The sequence below is a fragment of the Oreochromis niloticus genome, linkage group LG22 (assembly GCF_001858045.2).
Source record: "Oreochromis niloticus isolate F11D_XX linkage group LG22, O_niloticus_UMD_NMBU, whole genome shotgun sequence".
NCBI classification, from domain to species: domain Eukaryota; kingdom Metazoa; phylum Chordata; class Actinopteri; order Cichliformes; family Cichlidae; genus Oreochromis; species Oreochromis niloticus.
Window position 1 is genome coordinate 2705029 of NC_031985.2, and position 20179 is coordinate 2725207.

A 20179-nucleotide genomic window follows, 5' to 3' on the forward strand; every position below is an offset into this window, starting at 1 on the left:
TTTCTTTACTCTCTCAGTCTCTCAGCTGTTTTTGATGTTTTTGTTTTGCTGCTATCTAATTAAGAATGATCAAATATTTAAAAATAATGTGGAATTCTGTGAGTTCTATCTTGGAGTGTGAATCAAATATTGATTTATGAGATTTTCGGATGATTGCATTCTGCTTTTACTTTTTTCCAATTTTTTCAGAATTGGGTTTGTAATTAGATCATTTTCCTCGTTTTCTAACCGAGACTCATGATAATATTTTGCTGCTCAATTAAATTGTTGGCTGTTGTGTTGGAAGACTTAAAGCCTCTGCTGTGTAAAAATGCTTTAATTTCCCATAGGAACTAAAAAAGTGGGCAGCAGCTTGGGGACTTGGTGTCATCTCAACAACTGTTACATGATAGATGCACAGAGTACAATCGAGGAACCAGTACGACGTCTGCATGCAGAATTAGTACCCTAGTTCCTAAAAAAGAAAAAAAAGTTCCTCAGCACCCAAAAAAGCATTTTTTTACTCTGAAAGTTTCATTAAATCTCCAGATTCTCATTACCCTTAGGCCTGAAGGGCGAAGACATAGTGGGAGGAAATGCAGACGGAGTTCAGAGGATGATGGTAATTTTCTCAGGACCAGGAAGGGCACAGGGAAAATAGATAATACGACCGAAGAGGCGGGTATAACAGAGGGATTTGAACATATGAGGGTGCAGCAGATACTGGGGGTGTGGGGGGAGTACTGCTTTTTGCAGAGAGCATGATTAGCTTTTTAATGGTGAACGGCCGGGAAGGTGAAGAGGGAAAATGAGGCAGAAGAGCCGGCATAATTTGGAGGGTTCAGTTGCAGTAATGGTGAGACAGCTGCAGCTCAGGGAGAGCGATGGGAGGTTTTTAGCATTTCAAATGTGCAACTCAACAGCCAGCAGATTCACTCCGGGATTTCCACCCGAAAAGTCTCCCGGTTTCCCATTAACCACGGCGATCTCGAATCTATCACCGCCGTGGGGGAGCAGAGGAGACTGCACGGAGGTTATAAATGTATGTGAATGTACAGATGGCTCGAAAAGCACACGTTCCTCTAAGAAATCACTTTATTTTAAGATATCGTATTATAGCATTCGGCCATTTCAAAAGATGTGTCCCAGCTGTCGTGCCAGTGATAAGTCCTCTGGTTTTAATATCATTCTGGCAGATTAATTCGACTGTACAGTCTGTAACAGTGGGGAGACTTTACTTTTGTGCCGACAGTTGAAATTTTATTACGCGTTATCAAACTTTTAGGCCTTTTTTGACTCGTCATTATCTTCCTTTTGCCGACTCGGCGTCTGCCCTTGCAGTTCCTCTCTCTACTTTCTGTCTCATTATTAAAGCTCGGTCTAATCATCCTGTACTCAGGAATATATTTAATCCTTTTGCTTCTGCTGGATTTACGTTATTTGGATTGAAACTCTGGCTTCAGGTTGTTGGTACACAGCTCATTTCTCTTCTTTCCCTTTCATGTTTTTTCTCTGTTCTCTTTTTGTTAATGATTTTTCTGTCAGCTGTTCTGTCTGCTTCACCGTCTTTCTCTCTCGCTCTGCTTTTATCTTTTTTTCCCTCTTTTGACTCCAGACACTCACGGATAAAATGCCCAAATATTCGCCTATATCGATATTTGTTCCTTAATATTTGTTAACACTTTGGATGCATACATATAATCTGTCTTTTCTCGTCCCCTCTGCTTCTCAGTTCCTCTCTTAGCTCCCAGGAACCTGCGCGTCTCAGAGGAATGGTACAATCGCTTCAAGATCAGCTGGGATGTTCCACCGTCGCCCACAATGGGGTACAGGGTCATCTACCAGCCTCTAACTGGTAATTTAAACACATACCAATTATTTCTCCCTAATCTCTTATTTAGCTTATTTCAAATATTACAGTTTTAAAGTCCCATCGAGTCCAGACAGTTTTAAGAAATCTGTGCAAACCATAATTCTATAATTTCTTCAATTTCATAAATGTGGATAAAAACTAAAGGACAGAAATGCTGATGCGTGGGGCGCTGTCATACTGAAGGAGTTTCTTATTGTAACCAGCCACCAGGAATAAAAATGTAATCCAGTGCTGAAGTGCCAAATTCTGCAGTTTCCTCAGTGCTCACTTGAAACTGTCAGTCTCCATAGACACTTAAAATGTCAAGCTTTACCTCAGAGGAAGGATCAAAAAAGATTTTGGTCTTACTCACCAACGCTGGAGGACTTGGACTGGTTTTTAGTACAATTACCCACACAGTGTACCAAATATGTTTGCATTAAAATCCTTTAAATAGCTCCAAAACCACAATGTGGTCGAGAGGTGGAGTTCAGTGACAGATGAGTGAAAGTGAAGCCAGACAGCTAACTGCAGCTGCTAGCATCTAGCTGTCACTGCGAGCAGCCACACCACTAACCCGGTGTAAGGCTTAGTCCAAGTTAAACTTTGAAACTTCGCCCTCACGTATCGTCTTTGCATTCAGAGAAGAGACCCGAACCGTTTTTTTATAGAAGGCTGTTAGCATGTTTTTCTGTTGTAAAGCTGAGCATTTAAACACAGCACTGACTCACCATCTCAGGTGGAGTAAAAATACCTGAGCTTAGTTCAGCTGTTACCTGGTTCTCATTTCTTTTTTTGTTGGGTTTTGTCAAAATAGGATTATGATAGGAACAAAAGAAAATATCCTGATCCTGCTGCATTTCTTACAGGAGCTGTCAGATTTAACAGTTTAGAGAAATGTGAGAGGAAAACAGATATTTTATGCTGCAGCTGAAGCTAATGATCACCTCTGAAGTTGCTCCTCTGTTCTCCTTCTGCTTCACTGACCGTCTTCTCATCCTTGACGTGTCTCCTCAATTATCCCACCGCACCCTGCAGCCCCTGGACAAGCTCTGGAAACCTTTGTGGGGGAGGATGTGAACACCATGCTGATCGTTAACCTGCTGAGTGGTACCGAGTACAGCGTCAAGGTCATCGCCTCCTACTCGACTGGATCCAGCGAAGCCCTGACAGGAAGGGCCAAGACCTGTAAGCTCATCATTCATGTCTTTAATTCTGTACTCCCAGTTACACTGAATTAAATACAAATGTGCTGTTTAAGAGCGTCTCTGTAAGTTATTAATGTAACAACATAACTAAAGCGCTGTTCAAAGCATCAAATAACGTTAGAGAGCATTGTGGCCTCGTGTAGCCTCCAGTTAAGCTCATTAAGTGTTTCATCTGTTCAAACCGATGCTCAGCACTTCAGCAGTCGTGGAACTTTTCTAATTTAATTTTTAAAACCAATATTTCAGTCACTGGAAACTAACTGTGTTCATGAATCCTTGCAACAGTTTACAGTGTAATCTCTTTTTTGTAATGGAGTATGCCTCCATTTTTAATATCATGATATTTTGCCAAATGTTCTGAAAAACAAAGAGACACTTTTTATTTACTTCAAATCTGATTTCATCTATATCTAATCAAACTACACCTGCAGACTTGTATATATAATTTTTTTACCTGCAGCTTTATTACATTGCCCCAAACAAATCTCTGTCTCCTCCGCTGCTTGTCTTATATCGTCTTGAATGTTGCTTTCAACCTTTTTAAAGATGTATTTTTTGCTGGCCTTCCAAAACTGCACCAGCTTTAATTAAGAATAAATTTTGCAGCTGCAGTCTCTTAGTTTATTTCATTTCACCCATTACAACAGACAGTCAGACACTTCAGATGTTAATTCCTAGATACCCATGCGATGCTCTTAGCAGCAATCTAATTACAGGATATTGTCTTTAAAATTTTATGTCTGTCTTCACTGTAACTATAACCATGATTAAAAGAGTAGGATGAAGGAGTCTTCAGTTGTTGCCTCGTAGGCTCTAAAATCCGTCTCTTTTTACTCTGTTAAGAATTTATAGTGTTTTAGTCTTTAGATGTAAAGTAAGAGAAGCCTCGTATTAACACAGGGGGTTTGTGTTTTCATTAAAATATTTATACCTGCACCTGTTTTGAGTGCAAATGTAGTTTTTTGTTAGTTTTAATGCACTGATTTCATCAGTCCTTTCGAAAACATGTTAACTGTTTGAATGTTATATCCTATATGGTTTAATGAGGAAGAGCACTGCATGCTCCTCTTACCTAATTCTGCTTTACATGTATAAAGTGTGATATTCTCTGTGGACCTGGAGAAGGAAGGATATTCACGTGTGACTTGCTTTATTATTATTATTTTATCCGTAATCTTCATTAGCATCAATAGTGATGTCATTTTAAATGACTTGAATGTGCTAAGAAGTGCATGCACTGCAGCACATGCATTTTTAGCTGGTAGTGTAATTGCGACACATAAAAGCCATGAACATTAACACGCCACTCAGCTGCTTGTTAATGCAAACGTCCCAGCAGCCAATCACATTGATGGTGCAGTTAGGGATGACATGATGGAGAGATGACCTGCTGTTCAAACTGAGCGTCAGAATGGGGAAGGAATGAGATTTAAGTGACTCTGAACATTTCATTATAGTTGGTGCCTCATGAGTGTTTCAGAGACTGCTGATTGGCTGGGATTGTCCTTCACGTAACCATCTCCAGGGTTTCCAGAGGTCAGAGGAGTGAGTACTTGAGCTGAAATGAAGGCGACAGTAACTTAAACCAGTGTTGCAACGTATGCAGAAGAGCATCTCCAAATACACAACACATTGAACCTTGAAGCAGAAGGGCAGCAGCAAACAACCACATTGCGTGCCACACATACATTTCTATTGCAACATTCAAATAGTACCATCAGAATCTGACACAAACAACATGAAAGCATGGATCCATCCTGCCTTCTGTAAGTTGTTTAAGCTCCTCGTGGTGGTCTAAGGGTGTGGGGAATCGTTTAAATACCTGAGTATTGTTGCTGACCATGTCCATTCCTTTATGACCACAGTGTACCATCTTCACTGTACTCAAATGGCCTCTACAGTCACCAGATTTCAATTCAACAGAGTACTTTTGGGATGTAGTGTAATGGAAGATTCTCATCATGGATGTGCAGCAACAATCCTATGATGTCAGCATGGACCAAAATCCCTGAGAAATGTTTCCCGCCCTGGTTAAATCTATTCCACGGAGAGTTAAGACAGTTCCAAAGTCTAAAGGGGAACTAACATGGCAGCAAGGCGTACCTGATATAGAGTGTATACCACCACTGCGGTGACTAGTTCCCAGTTTAAAAGATGGTATTATAAGGAGATCAGAATTATTATAGGAATAAATGCACATGTAAATGCCATTTTTGGCAGTGTTGATTTTTAAGGGGATTTCATGACCCGATCATTTAATTTTATAATTGAGCTGAAAAGACAACCGGTGGCAGCAGATGGCCCCACCCCTCCCTGAGCCTGGTTCTGCCGGAGGTTTCTTCCTGTTAAAAGGGAGTTTTTCCTTCCCACTGTCACCAAAGTGCTTGCTCATAGGGGGTCATGTGACTGTTGGGGTTTCCTCTGTATGTATTATTGTCGGGTCTACCATACAATATAAAGCCCCTTGAGGCGACTGTATAAATAAAACTGAATTGAATTGAACCAAAGCTATGATTGGCACTGATTGGATATGTGAGATGATCATTATTATTTAAACCTAAACAACTACTAAAGAAACACAATAACTGGTTTGTTTTAGGTTTGAAGTAAATGAAATTGACACAAATAACAAACCACTTTCACATTACCTGTGGCACTTTTTGAAAAAAGTCATTTGAAAGTCCAACCATTTGCTCAATTTTATATAAATATTTTTTTTAATCAAAAATGAGCCCAAAATCTATTTAAGAAAAGAAACATAAAAGCAACTATAAACTTAAACTACAAAGTATAGCCTTCCTGCACCGTAATGATTTCCCAATAGACCAGTACATCTTTGGTCTGCTTGCTCTTAATTGTTCTGTTGGCATTTTCTGCCCAGGATCATTTATACACCTTGTTATTGGTTTTCTCGGCCCATTCTACCTCTTTGAGTACAAGTGAATAAACAATATCATCTAATCTAATCAGAGAGCAGTCAGACTCCTGCAGGCTCAATATCTTGATATCCATCTGACACCTTTAATGGCGACTCCACCTAATTACATCCCAGTGCTGGGATGTAGATTCTATGGATTTAAGTTATCTCACTTGTGATGTGGACACTTCCTGAGGCTCTGTGAGTGTTTGGCCTGGTTCAATCAATCACTTGCTTCTCAAGTAGAATCATTAGAGTAGGAGCCTGGACTTTCCTCTCCTGCATGATAATTAATCACTTCAGTGCAGACTGGCCTATCGGTGAAATAGCCCTTTTTGAAAATGAAAGGTCTCTGGTTTGATCTCCATGAAAGCCAAAGCATCCAATGAAAACTATGTGTCCTTCTGAAGTGTCCTTGAGCAGGACTCCGAACCTCTACCCTTTCATCCGCTCTCATTGCTCTCTGCGCGAGAGCTCTCGATACGAGTGTCAGCTAAATGCTGGAACATGTAGCTTTAAATGGAGCATGTCACTTTGCATTGGAGCCACAGTTTCCGCTGCCTGCATGACAATTAAGCACTTCTTGGTTGAATTGAAGGACAAGTTTGGAAGGAAAACGAGGAAAGAAGAAGGGGATGAACTCTGACAAAGATGGAGAGATGGGTTGAGTCGAAAAGAGAGCAAGATGATGAGGCCAGTGGGATCCCAGGAGGTGAATGGAGCATCTGTCATATTGCTCACCAGCATGTTAATGAAGCCAGTGGACCAGCAGAGCTTAGTGGGCTGATGTATCAATGTCACGCAGAGGATGAGTATCTTGGTTGTTGTGGCAAAAAGGAGAATGACACTCCAGGTTATCTGCTTACACCCATATACCTGTAGGTTTATGAAAGAAATGCCCCAGAAAACAAAACAAAAAATGTTGTATATGACATTTAATGCTTACTGCAAGGATACAGCAAAAGGATACCTCTTGTGAAATACTCTAAATTTAAGTTTAAGAATTTAAAAGTAAGGAAAGTTGTGCCGGGGGACCTAATCAAAGCGATGAGGTCCCAGAGACGCAGTGTTTAGAGGAAATGTTCAGATAAAATGGATCACTGAAGTTGTCCTTCTCTCCTGGATCGGCTGGAGCTTTCTTTAGGAGCCTTCCCAGGTTTGACAAATGTCCAGCTGGGATAACCACATTTACTCAGGACCTTCTTGCTCTTCTGCTTTTCTGGCCTCTGTGTCAGTGGGGATGGTGTTCGATCTGTAATGTAGCGTCCTGATGGCGCCCAGTTTGTGCTCCAGTGGATGTAGGTTTATGGTACACATCAGCTTTTAAATGTCTCCCATTACTGATGGAAATCTCACAGTCTAAGAAGGCTCACCTGCTACTTTTCATTTCCTTCCTTGATGAATTTGATGTGTCGGTCCACCGAGTTAATGTGATCCGTGAATTGTGGTACGTCCTGAGATTTGATTTTCACCCAGGTGTCATCCACGTACCTGAACCAGTGACTCAGTGGGGTTCCAGGTTAGGATAGCAAGGCCCTCTTTTCCACTTTTTCAATGTAGAAGTTGGCCACAATGGGTGAAACTGGGGGACTCATGGCACAGCTTTTCACAGTGAAATCAAATCTTACTTTAATGAATGTACATCAAATATCAATCTGATCTAATCAATCTAACATTCTGAGCGACTTGGTATGAAGGGAACAACCAGAAACATAGAGTGATCGGCCTGGTTGGAGCTAAGTTTAGTCATTATATGACCGAAGCTTCCTGCACATGCAGATTGTGTGGCATTTAGAAAAGTACAGCTGTTTGGAGACGGGTTCTCTCTGTAAAACAGAGCCTGCGAAACTGACATATTTTGCACCCTAACAGATACTAATCAGTAAATATAAAGCTAATGAGCTAATCGTTAATGTTTCCATGTCTCATGAATGTGGTGGATTGCTGCATGCTTTTTCCATTGCAGTGGGAGCACGTTGGGCAGGCTAACATAGCCGTATCTAGCTCTTTGTAGGTGATCCTGCAACATCCTTTGGTTAGGATATGGGACTCGAAATGTCTCCAGTACTCTGTTTGCTTGAACATATCTGTGACCAGCAGGTATCTGCAGAATATAAGTTTCCAGAAGAGCCTCATCGTAGTTTTTACAAGACAAAGAAACAGCTGCTTTACATCCATCTGAGCTCCTTACTTTAACTCACAGGGAGTGTGAGCATCTTTGCCCAATGGGACAGTGTGAAGCAGCATGAAAGTCTGAGGTCACTCTGCTTGTAAACGCTGCATTGCTCTTTTGAGGGTGGGCGCGAGTAACTGCCCAAATGAATAACCATCATGGGTTTTTGTTAACGAGTGCGGGTGAGATGGAGTGCGAGTCTGAAGGTGCCGCATCAGCAGAAACCGAAACGCTGTGCTGGATTGTCGTGGTGAAGTGGGACCACTGAATCAAAGTTACTGCTGATGATTCTCAACATTTTCCTCTGTGTGAAATTTCTAGAGCACCAATAATTCCCTTTGGAATATTGGCAGATTATCAATAGTAGCATATTCAGACAGCTGGTGTTTTGTCTCCCGCTGTCTTTACTGTGTCGACATATATGTAGAGAGGCTGGATTAAGAATCCCTTTGCGTCTCCTCATTAAATCACCTGCTGAGAGGTTTACAGAAATATTATGCAGGGATACATTATGCATTTGTATGAAGTTCAAAATAATGCAGATTAGATATTTGGCTCAACTGGAAATGTTCTGTTTTGTCAGAGGAATGTAAAAGACACTGAGCTGTACAGGCCATTACCAGCTCACAGAGACACGCATGCTAATGTTTTTCAACTGGGAACAAGAGCTGCTTTCAAACGTCGGACGATAAAAGCGCATACATACCATTTGCATAAACAGAGTGTGTGTGGGTTTGTGTGTGCGTGTGTGCATAAGCCAGACCTCTGAAGCAAACACAGTGCAGCTATATTTCTGTGTGTGTCTGTAAATAACTTCATGAAAATGCACTTCGGTGTCCTTGAAACCAACTGGCCAGAGACTTTTGCATCTGCCGTGTGGAAACAGGATGCCGTGTGGTTCCTCAGATGTGAGCTGAGTGCTGTTAAACATATATATAGCTTTGCTGTTATGGCCGTATAGAGAAGAATGCTTACAAGTTTATAATGCACATTTTTAGAGTTCCAGAAAAGTTTTCTTTTATGTCTCAATGCTGCTTTTGTTCGTGTCCAGACTCGTGACATCAAAACTCGTAGCCTCCGCTGACTGTAGGAGACATGACATAAAAGAATAGGAGACACATCAAATTACATTAAATGTCCAATAATACAGCTTTCAGTGACCCACATCACATCTGTTCTAAGACTGTGAGATCTGAGTGAATGGAGCTAAATGGCTAAAGCAAGAATATATACTTGTTTCTAGATTTTAGCTGTAGTGTTTTGAATATCTTATCATATTCAGTTCAATTTAAATCTAAATAACTTTCTAAATAATTAAGTTTCTAAATAACGACAGCAAATGTTAGATATGTACATAAAAAACTGAAACCTCCACAGCTAGTCGTGGGCTCCTGGTGTGAGGAGGCTGCTGCTTGTCTGATAGGTGAAATTTACTTGGTGCATGCCATGAAGAGGCTCACGCTGCTGTGATATCATTTTTACAGTATTAATAAAAGATGTTTAAAGTTAGTAGAGAAACATGTTTACTTCAGAAACCCGACACTCCTGAGCTGCAGCCCTTCATTCAGGAGCTCCCACTGAACCAAAGCAGCAGTCGGTGAGCATTTAGTTATTTTGGTAACACTCAAACACAGTGCTCCGAGTTAAGTGACAGATTCAAGAATGGAATTTGGAAATAATGTCTGGACTAGAAAATAGCTGCTCTTCAAGTAAAAACACTGATATTTTTCTGTTTTCCTGCAGTGTACCTGGGCGTGACTAACCTGAGTACCTATCAGGTGAGAATGAATGGGCTGTGTGCCCAGTGGCAGCCTCACCGACACGCCAGCGCCTACAGAGCGGCCCTGGAGTCGATGGTTGGTGAGTACAGCAACGGCAGTGTGATCTTACTCCCATCTATACTGTGTATGTAAGTTAATAAAGGTCAGCCTGGGGCATTTGTTGGACCATATAAGTAAAAGTTTCTCAGTATTAACATTTTAAAATTCTTAACCTGTTCTCATCATGAAGGTTTGTAGTTATTATGTTTGCAAGTGGAATTCCTGTTATCCCAGTATCTGCTCGACTACATGCAGAATCTCAAGCTGCTAAAAAAAGACTCGTTTGTAGGTGGTGGAAGATCTGTCAGCACGTTGGATGGTTCCAGTGTTTGTGCCAAGCTTTGTAGGCACACCAAGGAAACACATTTCTGATCTTTCATTCTGAATTAGGGAAAGACACTGTGCATACTCTAGGATCCAATCATTTTATTAATGTTTTAATATTATTGAGAACACTTTTTATAGCTGTGTGAAAATGTGAACCCCAAACTCGTCATCCAGGTCACACTTATGGATACAACACAGGGACCAAAATGGTTTTGCTTTCTTTGTCTTTAATAAGCACACAGTGTCACGGCGCACGCTTGGAAGAAGAAGAAGTGAACCTCTGTGCTTTGTTGGAGGAACAAGGCCTACTCGTTCGAACTGTGACGCACCGTGGAGGGAGCGTCCCGAATCGGGGCTTATTTGGCACCTTGGGGCATGGATGCCTTCCAATGACTTGGAGAGCAATAAATTTCAAAAATGTGTCAAGAAATTTCAGAGGAGAGTGTCAGGGAATCAGTCCATGACCTGAAACACATAAATCAAAACCATAATGATTAAAAAAGAAGAAAATTCACAACATTAACCCAGCTGAGATGATGCAGACCTCAAGTGTGCTTTTTCAAACAAACCGTCCCAGAAGTGCTGATGAACTGGAACTGTTATATAGGAGTTCTCCTCATTGTTGTGCAAGCTTCATGAGCCATGAAAAGAAGTGTCTGATGGTTGCTGCTGTTGGAGCCTCAACAAGTTACTAAATTCAAAGGTTTGCTACCTTCTCCCACCCTGTGCGTGATTACTCAGTCTGTCCAGTTAAGACATGAAAATGACTCAGATGAAGATCTCACCGTTTTCTTCCATATTTATATAAAGTTCCTAAAAACACTGTTAATAAAATAATGCTGAAAAACAAAACATGTCCAGTAATCTGGAGAAATCTTGGCAAATAAGCTTTTGTACCAGATCAATATTAGATTATCTTTGTGTGCCTGCCAAGCTTGGCACAAACACAAACTTTACAGTGAGACTCACCCAATCAAGAAAAACCTACACGCTTACACATATTTTAAATACACAATATGATAAATTTTCAGTGTGAATTCACATTTTGCTGCTATAGGTTGGAACGTGTTTGCAAAATGCAATATTAATGCAAACATGCAGCATGCTGCTGGCTCTGGATTAAGGTGAGGAGTTAAATGTTACAGTGCATCACTGTTGCTTTAGCATTTACAAAATCCTGCATGCGTAACTGTAATTCTTCCCATCAAACTCCTACGCCGCATATCCAGTGCAGTAGGAGAGCAGCCTCATTCATACTCGCATGCTTTCATCAGTAGGAGTTTCAGTATGTAGCAGAAGCAGAGGGTCCAATTTTCTGAATCCCTAAGCAGCCAGAGATGACAAAGATATTGTTGTATCCCATCTGAGACGTGCTGACGCTTTAAAGGTTTAGCTGTACAATCAGACTCTGTGCCGCTCTGTAGAAAAGGAAGGCTTACGGATCACAGCACGGGTGACATTTACATTTGCTGCACGAGGTAAAATACAGCGAACAAAAAAGACAAAAGGTCGCGATTACGGCTGCCGAGTGAGGAGATGTGCTTGTTACAGGAGTGACAGTAATTATGCCCTGTTGTGTCTATTCTCAGAGGTAAACTTTAAGGAGGGGGAAGAAAAAAAGTACAGTTTTTTTCTTCTTCTGAAGTTTTCTCTGTTGAAGTTTTGGTTGCACCTGCAACTTTTTTCCTCTGATTGTGAGAATATATTTTTTTAAAACAATAAAAACTGAACAGCTTCTATTTAGAGTTCATTATGTGTGGGAGTGTGAAGAAGAAGGGAAGTGAAGCCTGCCATCTGCATGAGTCAGTGCGCGTGTAAACGACAATCAAACCGTGCATCCCAACGTTAGTTTGAAGCGTTTTGTGCCGAGACTCTGCAGTGCTCTGGCAAATTCAACAAATACGTCCTGCTTGTAGAAACATGTTTTTGTTTATAGCACACCGTCAGGTAATTAACTTTAGTGTCATGCTAAATTATGCCTGCATCGTTAAACATAATAATATAAGCTCGGTGGCTGTAGTGGCTCAGTAGTATGTGGTTTATGTATGTATAGCAAGCAAAAGCCCCCGTGTTTGATCCCAGGAGGAGACGCAAACCCCTCGAGGGGGTCTCGAAGGGAACCCAGAGTATAAATCTGCCAAACATCAAACATGCGACGGTACCTGCTGTGGCGAGCCCTTGTGAATAAGGAAGCAGCAACGTGTGAATAATAATAATAAATCCCCTTGTTTTTACACTGAGACTGTACTTTTACACGAGCAACAGAAGGAAAAGCACCTATAGTGTGATGGAGAGTTCACATGTCACAGATTAAAATGTGGAATTTTTAATACGATTTTCATGTTATTTGCACTTTGGCAGTAAAATGCGTTGTATAGCCCGGCATATCCACACATCCTGGTTCTGCTGGAGGTTTCTTCCTGTTAAAAGGGAGTTTTTCCTTCCCACTGTCGCCAAGTGTTTGCTCACAGGGGTCATATGATTGTTGTATTATTGTAAGGTTTACATTACTATAGAAAGTGCCTTGAGATGACTGTTGTTTTAAGTTGGTGCTAAAGAAAATAAAACAAAATTGAATTAAATAAAATTTACTGATGCAGAATTTTTATAATCGCAGTTGATTAAGACGATCACTGGAACAACACACCTGCAACTGGAGTCAAACCAGGATCATTCCACTTTTTATTAACAATATACAGTATAAACTTCTATTTACAGGAGGACATCGTCTCTCAGTGGACGTCAGATGTAAAGCTCATAAGTAGCAGCTGGTTGTGCAGCTAGTGGTGGTTCTCTGTTGCTACTTGCTTCATGACCCAAATCAGAATGAGGGGAACTGACTGTGGTGCTGTGATGATCCCTAAAAATAAAAATCTAACTATATCTATTGGTTCTAAAAACATGATCAATATTGCCAGATGAGAAATATTTAGCCCACAGCTACAATTTCACTGTGGACTACATTACAAGATTCCCACTATGAAACAGGAAGTCCAGAGAGTGGGCATTCTTGATAACAGTGTAGAAGTTCTCCAAATGCATATGTGAAGAAAAGGTTTTGTAATACATGGCTCACCTATGATCTTTTTCTAAATACAACCAAGTGGATCGTGTGACTAAACCTAACCAAACTCTCACTCACAGCTCGTTTTTCTAATTAGATATAATACGTCCACTAATCCCCCACAATCCTGCGTTTGTTCCTTACATCCCTCACAAACGTATCTTTGTTTAGAGTTCCTCTTTAGCTCTGCACTTCCTCCACTACAGAACAAATTGGCTGCAACACTTTATTACAGCATTTTGATTGGCTGTTATCAATGATGGACCCCAACCAACATTAACATGATGTTCTAGGAAGAAAAAGGGCCCCATGGTGACACCAGATACACTTTCACATTACCTCCAGTCTCTGCTAAACTCTCCTGAAACTCTCTGCAATTTATTTATGAACTGATGAACTTTAATGTGTTCGTACATCAGCTGCCAAACAGGCCACTGCACCAAAGTCACCTCTGTGAAGCAGCCTTATGCTTATAAAAGTCATTTCCTCAGTTATGATTCTATGCAGCCGCCAACAAAAACAATAGTTCTTTGTCTGACACTGATAACACACCCAAATAACATCAAACAACAGATGGTCTGGCCCTGAATCGATTTTAAACATCCAGCACTCAGTCAGCACCTCAAAGGTAAGACTAACTTTTAATACAGCCGTCATCCACCTAATAGGAAAGAAATAGCTGTTATTCATCACCTTTAGGCGTCCAGCAATAACACTGGCATCATTAACGTCACATAAAAGGCACAAATTCCCCCGTGTCTCCTCAGGGAGATCCACTGTATTGGTTCGCTCAACACACAATGAAGCTAAATAATGACTTATGTTAGAACAGCTGGTAAATAATTACACCTGCTGCTGAGAATGGGGGAAATGTGTGGTTATCCTGTTTTATTATTGAACAGGCTGGAATTTAAAGGGAATGGAGGGAGGTAAATTTAGGGAATAGGTATAGAAAGGAAAGACAGAGTGTAAAGTGTGTTTTCATACATCCTGCAGGACAGAAGGATTTACGATGTTCAGCTAGAATTTACAAAAATAACTCTTTGATCTTTTCCTGCACAGGATAATTTCTTCACCCTTATTATCGTCTTATCCCAGTTTAGCTACACAGGAATGTTGTAGTGCATTTAGGCATCTTATAGGTCCCTCTGCCTCCCTCCCAGCTCGAGCTTCCAACCATCATCAATGTGATTAAATTATATGACAGATTATATGCAATATTACTCATAGCGGCACTTCTGGCATGGATTTTTGGAGGATTAAACTCTATTTGATGATGCCTGAGAAAAAAGGAGCATTTATAGGTTCAGTGACCTTAGTTTCCAGCTCAGGGGTGTCGAACTCCAGGCCTCCAGGGCCGGTGTCCTGCAGGTTTTAGATCTCACCCTGCGCCAGCACACCTGAATAAGATGATTAGTTCATTACCAGGCCTCTGGAGGACTTCACGACATGTTGAGGAGGTCATTTAGACATTTAAATCAGGTGTGCTGGATCAAGGACACATCTAAAACCTGCAGGACACCGGCCCTCGAGGCCTGGAGTTGCCCACCCCTGTGTTTTGGCTCTATGACGGTCTTAAAGGACAGTCAGTATGAATGTTTATAATGCAGGCGCTCGCTGCCTTCTATGGAGAACCGATATTGTAACAAGTTTATGAAGCTGTGTGTAAGATTCAAACTACAGAAATGGATGACCACTGTTTTTCAAATGAAGTACATTTTCCCACCATTCCTCGGCTTCTCCTCAACAGTTATTTCTGCATGAATTCAGGCCCCATGAGCCCCATGAGTGTGAGATCGCCTCGGCATGTGAGCGTATTTCACACCCAGCCCACATCAGCTTATGACTCAGTGGATGTTTTTCTTTGCATCCAATTGACAAATCTTATCTAGAGGCGGTCGAAACGACTGCACATCTGCAAGCCACTTTGCAACCCGTCCCCACCCTGCTGTCACTGGTGCCTGCTCTGTTCTGTGCGGTGGTCCTGCTGCTGCTCACATTGGTTTGATTCACTTTTCAGTAAAGATAAGTTATATACATTTTGGCTCCTATGACAATGAACTGGTTTATTCCTATTAAAGTGATATTTTTCCACCCATACACTCCCACCTGTGTAGAATATGTATTTATTTGGATTGGCAGTTTCGTGATGAGCTACTTGTTCTCATTATCTTTGCACTGGATGTCTCTCTTTAAGTCATTAAAATGTTCCACCTGTTTCCTGTAATGAAGCTGCAGATGTGAATGATTGGTGTTTCATGGATAACAAGTTTTTCTTAGAAAACTATTTGACATGTTACCAATGGACCCTGACTGTTAGGATGCAGTGAACAAATACAACAGGAAGGTGTTTGATTAGTTCAGTAATTGGATTTGGTTCATCAGTTATTAACAAACCAAACAAACAGTAGCATCCTAATGACAACAAAGATAAATAAATGCTTTCATTTTCAATCTTTGATAGCGTGCTGGGTTCAGGATGTGTGTGCAGAGTGTTTGACACACTCTCATGTGCATGCACTTGCTTTTATAATCAAATGTGTCATTTCTGTATGTGACAAACACAAAATCATTTTTGAGAAAGATAAAAATTCTCTTTGTACTTGTATTGCAGGCAGTCAGAAGCAGGAGACGAGAGTGAGTGGAGGCGCGAGCAGGCACTGTTTCACCAACCTGAAGCCCAACATGCAGTATAAGATCAGCATCTACGCTCAGCTGCAGGACGGGAGCGAAGGGCCCGCGGTCACCACTACTGAGAAGACACGTAAGGACCTAAATCAGCTTTGAACACACATGCTTCATTTCCTTTTCTCTAGAGGATTTTTTTAAGGATTTCATAGTTTAGATTTGAGGTGCACAGCAGCTCCATGACTCAAAAATCAAAAATCGTATTTGATCTCAGTTTGGTGGATTTTCTCCTGCTGCTGCTATTTTGAGATCACTCCACAGAAGCCTCGTTCAGACATTTACATTTGTGTGTCTCTGTGTGTGTTGGGTTGCTTCCAGTCTTTCAAATTGGACACACTTATATATTGCATGCCATTGCACAAGATTTCTGACGCCAGTGGCCAACGTTTATCTGTTACCAACACGTCCATTTATCCCTGGCTAAATATTCAACAACAGTGTAATGAGGAGCTAAAAGGTTTTTAAAAGTGCAGTTATTTTACAGTAAACATGCATTTGGTGAGGGTTACTCCACACCTCAACAAGGCACACAATCAATGCCTCAAATAAGCTTAAAGATTATTTTTTTAAATCTTAAAACGTTGATACTTTTCACCAGAATATAATGAATCGTGTTGTCTGATGCCAAAGTTTAAAATGTAAATGTGGTGACCAGGTTGCTGAGAGCTGCTGCAGTGTGTATTTTGGGCAGAAGGTTTTTCCAACTTGGCTTTGTGGGACTCAAAGCAGTGATCGCCAACACATGACTGAGTCAGGCAGCTCCAACAAGGCAGACTGCAGCAGTCCCCTACATTTATTCAGCAGTTGCAGATACAGACAAAGAATCGCATGCATTAATGTGAGAGTGGAACAAAAACACAAAGCAAACACCTCGTGTAGAGAGAGCACGTGGGAATTCATGTAGTTTTATTGAGCTCTGATTGGTTCATTCATCATGGCTCTGACAACAGCTGTGCTTCAAATATTTATAGTAATCATCAATATCAGCCTAACATTTCACGATCAGTGCGTCCCTACATGACAGGGAGATGACCTTCATGTGGAGATCGGCCACTTTTATTTTTGATAGGGATGCATGTGTTTAGTATCCCATTTAGTGTGAGAGAGATGAATGTTTCAGAGCAGCCGCTCTATTCCTTTTTCTTATTCGTGTGCTCTGTGAGAGAACTAATATGTAAGACTGTAATGCCTTCTCTCAGTCATTCTCAGGCTCCTTTATTCTGTCCACAAACAGAGCACTGAAAACTTTGGCCTGCCTCTAAGGTTGTCAGATCTGCAGCCAATTTGAAGCTGAAAAACTGGGAAATCCTGTAAACTGCTTTTTGATGTGCAGCGTTTCGCACAAACCCACTCGTGCACTCACCGCCGACACATCCAGAAGTACCTCCTCCATTCGATCTGCCAAACTCCCGGTTTAAAAGCGCCCTTACATGTGTCATAATAACAATATAGCAGAAGCACACGGCGGAGAAACGCACACAATTATACACAAACTGCTGTCAGCTGTCATCGGTGTAAGAAGAAGCCCGGTCCGGGCTGGGAGGACGATCACGTCATTTTCAACATAAAACATCTTTTATCCTCGCTGGAGCGCCGAGTGCTGAATCCTCTTCCTTCTTTTCAGGATGAGCCTTTTGTTCTGCAGCAGCAGCCCCAAACACTAATCAAGACCCACTGTCTGGAGACAGGGGAGGGGAGGGTGGCGGGGTGGGTGGGCTGTTTCGTTGTTTTATTTTCAATGAGGCCCATGCGCAGTAAATTCAGTACTCGCTTTAGTTATTTTCAGCTATATTCAACACTTTAATCACCAGCTTCACTGCAGAGATAAAGAAGTTTTAATCAACTGCTTTGAGAGCGGATACACGTCAGCGTGTCTCACATGTCACTTTATAAGATCCACCGTGTGTTTAAGAAGCACACGAGGTCACAGCCAGAGCTGCACGACGGTGCAGCTTTAATAACGAGTCGACCAAATAACTGGATACAAGTTTGTTTTCAGTCAACACAGCTACCAGCAGCGTGCTGTGAGACTTGGAGCGTTTCAGATGGATGCAGATATGTGCTTGCTGTTTTATCAATTTTTCCATTGTTATTGCAGCAATAGCAGCATTGATTTAGTAATAACACTTGATTAGTACAATCAGCAGAGGACGTATAAAATACAATAAAATGGATAAAATAAAAGAAAATGTCGGAGTTTTTGGAACTGCAGGCAAACTCAGTGTCTGATAAATAAATATGCCGACGCCCTGCTCATGAGAATAAACCAAAAAGAAGTTATTTGGCTAATCTTCCATTCCTGGTTGTTTCCTCTGCTCTGTGCTGCTTTGAGTTGCACAGTGCAGGCGATGATCACTGGAGGTCCAGCTCTGCTCTCATCTATGTGCACATTTGCAGTTTCAGCTCAGACCCAGAGAACAACTTTTAATTTAAGTGCTTTGAGTGTTTCTGGGGTGTCTCAGGGTGAATACTGTCTGCAGTGCACTGAACTTAGTGTTACGTTTTCTCTGTGCTTGAATGTTTCCATTCATCTGTTAGCAGTGCTACATAATTATAATGGGAGAATAGTGTTTCCTAAATCACGCTGCTGATCTGAAAGCTAATTTCTGTGGCAAACTAAAATTAGTGAAGTGAGCATGACGAGCCGGAGCGCCAAAAGATACAGAAAGACGAGCCGGGAGAAAGACATAGTTTAGAGGCGACACGCAGACGAGAACCTGCAGAACTGAAAACAAGACAAAGAAATATCCACAGAGATACAAGAAAGAATGTTCCCTCCTCAAAGCTAAGCAGATATTTGTTTGCTTGAAGCTGCTCCCCTCTGTACCGCAGCTCTGCAGTGAGCCTCCACAATGATTTATTGCTTTGTTTTGATGCAAATGAAAGCCAGAGCCTTTCCTCCAAATGACTATCCCCATCGCTGCAGGCAGCCTCTACTGAATGCTCCCTACCTGCCATCACAAGTAATTCTCAGCCTCAGGTAGCTGATTTACTGCCTAAACAGCACTGAGTGCATAAACGCACAAAGACACACAGAGACACGCGTAGAATACAGGCAGGAAGTCGAAGGCTGAGACAGTGGGAGTGCGCTTTGGACCGCAGCTAACACTGTGATCAGTGCAGCAAATTATACATGAGCTGAATGTAGATACCCATCGTGTATGGTCCATACGTGAGCGCTCGCCGGCTCTGTGCAGGTTTCACTGCGTGTTTAATTCACGAGGGGTGTTTTGCTATAATTACAGGCTGTCACATCCTCATGTGTTTGTTTGTTCTGCAGTACCCGTCCCGACCCCACCGCCCACCAAGCCCCCGACCACCACGCCTCCACCCACAATCCCTGCTGCCAAGGAAGGTAGGAGTGCAGTTTATAATATTGTTATTGATCGTCTCCCACCTTTCAATTTCTTTATGTTGATGTATTGTTGTTGATGTGTTTGGGTGACATCAGGCGGGGCGTATCCAAACAGCTTCTTATATTTATTTATTTTGCTCAGTTTTCAATAAATATGTATAAATATTTATGTGCTTTAGTTTTAGTTGTTTGTGTTGATGAAACGTTTTGCATAACCGACTTTGATATTGTGAGTTCAGTATTCAGTCTTTTGCTTTGTAGCAGGAGACTTTTTATAGATGTGCAGTCTATCAGATATGTCAGCGGTCACCAAACCCCGGGCCGGGTACCGATACCGGGCCGCGAGAGTTGAGGCTCAGGTGTGTTTATGGTTTTAAGGGTTTTTATCATTAACTCGGTTTCCCTGGGTCTTTGTCGTTGTCTGTCTTATTTTGAAAGAAATAGTTACACATTACACAATAAATTGGCTTTATTATTATATTTACAAGATACCACCGTTTTTGTCTCGGTCGTGTCATTTTATTTTGTTGTATGTATCTACGACACCTTAAAGGCCGGTCCGTGAAAATATTGTCTGACATTAAACTGGTCCGTGATGCAAAAAAGGTCGGGGACTGCTGTGATATGTGACACTGTCTGAGATTACTGAAGTCCATGTACTTAAGTTTTGTACAATTCATTTAAGTAAGTGGAGGAAAATGGATGGATTGAAACTGTTCTGTAGTATTTATGCGTAGACTGTGTATCACAATTGGACGAAGCCTGGATGAGTCTGGAAAGTGAAGCCGGAGGCTCT

At 41.4% G+C, this 20179-nt stretch overlaps 1 protein-coding gene across 6 annotated transcripts in view; it reads left to right on the top strand.

Moving 5' to 3' along the window:
• The window catches only part of col14a1b (collagen, type XIV, alpha 1b), a 174370-nt gene that overhangs the window by 94048 nt on the left and 60143 nt on the right, over window positions 1-20179 (top strand). For all 6 annotated transcript variants that reach the window (XM_019350851.2, XM_019350853.2, XM_019350850.2 and 3 more), the window contains 5 exons: window positions 1712-1834; window positions 2870-3019; window positions 9873-9989; window positions 15955-16104; window positions 19309-19383. In XM_019350851.2, the coding sequence (XP_019206396.1) occupies window positions 1712-1834; window positions 2870-3019; window positions 9873-9989; window positions 15955-16104; window positions 19309-19383 (615 nt within the window). The remainder of the gene's footprint in view (window positions 1-1711; window positions 1835-2869; window positions 3020-9872; window positions 9990-15954; window positions 16105-19308; window positions 19384-20179) is intronic.